Genomic DNA, 5,244 nt, shown 5'->3' with positions numbered 1-5,244 from the left:
ACGGGTCGAATGGAAAATAATTTCTCTTCTGATCTCTAAATCCTTGTCATCGTGAGAGTTGACTGTTGGAAAAAACAACAAGAGGTTCAAAGCTCTAATCAGAGCTATAACATGCTGCTGTGAGGATTTTAATCAGAGGGGAGTTCCCGCTGCCCATGATTACTGAGGCAATAGGGGACTTGATGACTTTGAATCCGATATTTATTCCCTGAAAAAACAAAGGCATGTACAATTATTATTATTTTCTTAATAATTGAAGATGAACCAACAAATTCATGCAGGGAAAAGTTCACAACAGCAAACCAACAAGCACATGCCTGAATCAAAACTATCTGCGGTAAATTTATACACTGTAGTGTAAACATAGACTGTAAGGGTGGGGGTAAACCAAACCACGTGCGGAACTATCGCGAGATTGGAGTTGGTTTCCATAGGGACGACAGCCCAACACAGACAAACCCCTTACCTGGACTGGAGACTAGAGTATATCCGGCCGGCGAAAACTTGAAATATTGAAATAGAAATCGTGAAATATAATGTAAGTAATGTATTTCTCAATTTCATTACAGTAAAGCTGAATTAAAAAAAAAAGTTAACGTTGAGTTGTGCCATCACACGGAGGTAAGCCAGGGAGCGTGAGGTAAGTTGGATAAAGCTAGCGTTATGTTATTTAGTTACGTAATGTGCGTAACGTAACACAGCGACAACGGCACTAGTTAGCTTCGTGTCTAGCTACTAGCTTTCACTTAAATTCTAGCTGTGACCTTTTCTGTACAGTTGCAGAAACCTAGATTAGGCCTAGCCAAACTAAAGTGAGTCCACATTTACCAGTCAGAAACATGTATATTACTAGTCACGAGCAAATAATGACATTAGTTAATGGGCTAGCAATTTAAAACTGATTTTTTTTTTTGCTGCTTTAACGAAGCTAGGTTTGGTTTTGACCAAGACAACTGTGCTGCAGGAGTGAACTGGGAACACAAGGACGTCTCAGCCATTTATAGTCAAAAAGCTAAAGATGTCCACTGTGGTTGACAAGGGGAGGTTGGTCCCTCAGTAAAGCTGCTGCTGTCAGGAAGAACTAAAAACCTCAGTATGCCAGTGTGTCTGTCGCCTGAATCTCAACAATAGACCCACAATTTCATGTCATGGCAGGAAAAGCACAGGTGTGATTAGTACCATCAATCAAGGCTGCGTCCTTTTGTTTCCCCTGTTATTGTGTATCACCGGTATATAGCTTCAAGAGGCTCTTATGTGTAACTGAGCCGTCGTTAATGCGACTGTGCTTTCCCTGCTTTGACAAGTAGAAATGTAAGAAAGTGTAGCTATCACGCAAGCTGAGTTCAATAAAAGTTCAGCTTCTCAGCTGTAGGCTACACTGCACTGCTTTACAGTCGAGTGGGCGAAGGTTTCATTTAGGGTATACTAGCAGGTGAAATGTCAGGGTCTTTATTTTTATGACATTACCCACCTTGAGCGAAACTTACAGTAGCTAATCACCTCCACTTACTGTCACTTTGCAATCTGCTCAGTTCCTTGCAGGTGTGGCCTGCCGCACCATTACTGTATAACAATATATTACATCTGCCGCACTGGCTGATTTCTTTAATTGGCTTTTACTGCCTAACAGGCTTACCAGCCATTTGTCAAGCATATACACGTCTGCCAGATACAATTCAAACGCACACGACTGCTTGTTTTAACTGCCTCTTTGTACGTTTGAGCAAATCTGTCGCTGCTATTTTGTTCATTTCATTGCAGCAGTATTCATTTATGGCAGTGTGTGATTTAGCCTATAGGCCCAGTGTGATAACCAGTTTAATACCATTACTGTTGGTTTTTATTGCAGCGGAGACTCTTTGTAAAAGAAAAACCCAGCCCAAGACGCAGGAGGAATACCTGCGTTTTGAGCCCTCCCCCCAAAACAAAGAAGAGACATGAATTTAAATGACTTTGTGGTGCTTCCTAACAACAAGGCCAAATCGGTGAAGCTCAATGCCAGGTAAGATGAGATAAGATCAATGATGTATTTGCATTTGGTAGAAGCCCATTAGGGTTACTTTGCTGCCGTACTGTTTCCATCTGTTTCCATTTAAATTCTGCCGACAGAACGAGCATCTCACAAAATGCAGTTTCAGGCAAGATAAAAACTTGGGACCTATAGCTTCCAATCTGATTCGTTTTCAGTACGGTGTATTTAGTTTTCCTCATAATGCCCGATGCAAAAATGAAGTCGGATCTCCTACATAGTTTCTCATTTGCCAACAGGCAATTGACTGATTCCCTGATCCAGTGTCTAATTGATTAAACCATTGATCAGTCATGGCCACAGAGATCTACCAGTGCAGTAGATGATTTGAACATATTGATGAAAGCCAGGCAGTCCGATCTGACGGAGGTCATTTGGAGGATTGTTGTTGATTGATTGCACATTCTCTGTGTGTGTGTGTGTGTGTGTGTGTGTGTGTGTGTGTGTGTGTGCGTGTGTTGCCATATAGGAACATGCAAGTGCTGCAGATGGAGACAGTGACTCTGGGCCAGGAGAGCACAGAGATGGAGCAGAAACTGCAACAGCTGAAAGAGAGCATGAGTAAAGAGAAGGAGGAGAGAGGGTGAGTATCGGTGTTACAGTTACTGTTGTAGAAAAGGAGGGGAGAGGTGACCAGGAGGAGCAGACTGAAGTGGGAAGGTGAGAATGGAAGTAAGACAGTAGATCGCAGCAGGCAGGAGATGGTGAGTGAAGAAAGTGAGTGAGAGAGGAAGAGAGGATAGCGAGAGAGACACAGACAATTTTAGTTTGTTGCAGTTCATCTTGTGTAGCACTAGCACAGGGCTTTAAGGATGAAGGTGTCCATCTGTCAGTCTGTCTGTCTTTCCCACACTAGAGCAAGTTTTCTCCACAACTACACGCTTGATTGACTTCACAGTACTGGGATATATACAGTATTTGATTTGATATTAATAACCATTGTCTTGGTAACAGTGTGATCTGACTCCACCTTCCTAACACATCATTTGTTTTACTTAAATTCTGTGTAAGAATGAGACAGAAATCAATGGCAGGTCTTGCCATGCGAACCTGTCTGAAGAGTTGTGACCATCAACAGCCACACAACAGCAAGAGGATATTTACTTTTGCCCTGTACGATAGTCTATACAAGCAAGAAGAACTGAGGCATGAATGGAGAGATTTGGGGAGTTAAGAGGCTTCACATATAGAGGCTGAAAAACATAAAGTCCAAACAGACACTCGGTCCGCACCATTACCATGTCGGCGTATGCCTGTGGTAGGCGGAGTCTGTACACCATTTAAAATACCTTTTTTTCTCTGTGGCATTGTGATCTCATCAGCGATATATGACACAATAAGCCTTGATGGCTTTTGTTTAAGGTGATGTCTCCTACTACCAGCAAATGTTTTGCCTTCCATTCGGGAGACGTGCTCCTCCCTCGCCGCTCGCCATCACTTCTCGGCAGATTGTGTCCCGACTGTAGGAAAAGGAGCGCAGCCACTGAGTAATAGAGATAGATGGAGGACGGGACTAAATGAGAATTCGGGGGAGGTCGATGACTTCTCTGCCTATAAAGGTCAAGAAAAAAGGTTGCCATGGAAGTAAAAAGGGAGCAGTCAGAGAGTTAATAAAGACAGGCATAGATGAAGTAGGCTCAGTGGACTGCTCTAAAGGTCAGTGAAGCCATACAGAAATGGGTCCTAAGACCTTGAACGCGGCTTCGCTCATAAAAAATGAGTGTAATTTAATGGTAAACTAAGCCTTCAAGTAAACGTAATGAAATGACTATCACATGACCCAAATATCCCATTTGTTTTGGGTTTTTCTTTCCAAATTTTACTCTAAATTGTAACGGTCCGCAATGTATTTTGCTTGACATGTTTTTGCTTGGCCCCAGTAATTGCTGCTATATTTTAAAGAAGGCTTGAATTTGTTTGCAATGTAACATACATTAACTGTTGCAACTCTTTAGACTGATTGCGAGAGATTTACAGAACCTCATGGATGCTGTGTTGCCCTGCACATGATATAAAACAATTTAAATGCCTTAAATACTTCATTTTGAGTTGCTCAGGCAAAAAAGCTTGCACAGATGAACCGTACGTTATACTGACCAGTTTTCTGTCCTACCACAAGCAGCTGCCCCTTCAGTTGTACATTTAGTTTTTGGTCTATCATCTGAAAACAAGAAAATAAAGAAAGACATCAAAAAGTGCTCTTTTGACAAAGAATACAATATTAACTTTATAGAAATTGAACTAGGAAGTCAACTAGGGAGTCCAAACCCGAAGCAGCTTGGCTCATATATCTATATCTATTTTAGATATAGATATCTATATAGATATATACTGTACATAAAAAACATCACACAGAGGCAGTGCTGTTGCCGTCCAATAAAAACATGACCCTTTATCTTCAGATGAACTGGTATGGCAGCAACAGATATTATATTTCATCCCTGAGACCAAAATTTATCTTCCAAAAGGAGTTACCTCATTTATCACGGTGCTCTGGAGACATCAGAGCCAGTGGTAAATTACTACAGAATGACGGCAGACATTGTCCGGCCAGTCATCTCGGGAGTTGGGCCGCTAGCTGCTGAGATTACCGCCTTGCTGGTCCGAACATCTCAAAAACGTCAGCGTACATTCCCAGAAAGGAATTATTTGGACATATTGACCACATATTCATAATCTCAATGGTTTCTCTTTCATTTGAAAAGTGTCAACAATTAATAAAGTGACATTATAGCAGTCCTAGAAAGAAAATTACAAAATCTCCTAAAATCTCCCTGATAGAACAGGTGACACATGCACACGTGTGGTCATTTGGACAGTACCGGGCTTAATATGGACTCTGAATTGAAACAGTACTCGATCTGTGACTCGTCCACATCCCGCCATTACAGAAACGAGCTCAGAGAAAGGCCTCTCGCATTCACTGCGTGAGCATTTGAAGCAGACTTTTCTGCTCGTCTCACATTTCATCCTATTTCCAAGTTTCTCAGTTTGTCAAATGACAAATGATAAGTGTCATCGCAACAACAGAGATTATGTTTTGGTATGTGTCAGTGTATCGGCTGCATAGGACCATATCTACTGTAACTGACGCATGGCTATCAAACCTCAATGAGTTATATATATAGAAAGGCTGTCGCACTGAGATGACATCATCACAATCTGACTCACACACACACACACACACACACACACACACACACACACACACACAC

At 41.7% G+C, this 5,244-nt stretch overlaps 1 protein-coding gene across 1 annotated transcript in view; it reads left to right on the top strand.

The window, feature by feature from the left end:
- The first annotated feature begins 1,947 nt into the window (after positions 1 to 1,947).
- zbbx (zinc finger, B-box domain containing) overlaps positions 1,948 to 5,244 on the top strand; it is a 46,615-nt gene continuing 43,318 nt past the window's right edge. The window contains exons 1-2 of the mRNA XM_031861027.1: positions 1,948 to 2,002; positions 2,499 to 2,612. Of these exons, the coding sequence (XP_031716887.1) occupies positions 2,503 to 2,612 (110 nt within the window). The 5' untranslated portion in view covers positions 1,948 to 2,002; positions 2,499 to 2,502. The remainder of the gene's footprint in view (positions 2,003 to 2,498; positions 2,613 to 5,244) is intronic.

Source organism: Anarrhichthys ocellatus, unplaced genomic scaffold, assembly GCF_004355925.1.
Source record: "Anarrhichthys ocellatus isolate YVR2014 unplaced genomic scaffold, GSC_Weel_1.0 scaffold24, whole genome shotgun sequence".
NCBI lineage: Eukaryota > Metazoa > Chordata > Actinopteri > Perciformes > Anarhichadidae > Anarrhichthys > Anarrhichthys ocellatus.
The sequence above is the reverse complement of the archived record's forward strand: the minus strand, read 5'-3'. Positions and strand labels throughout refer to the sequence as shown.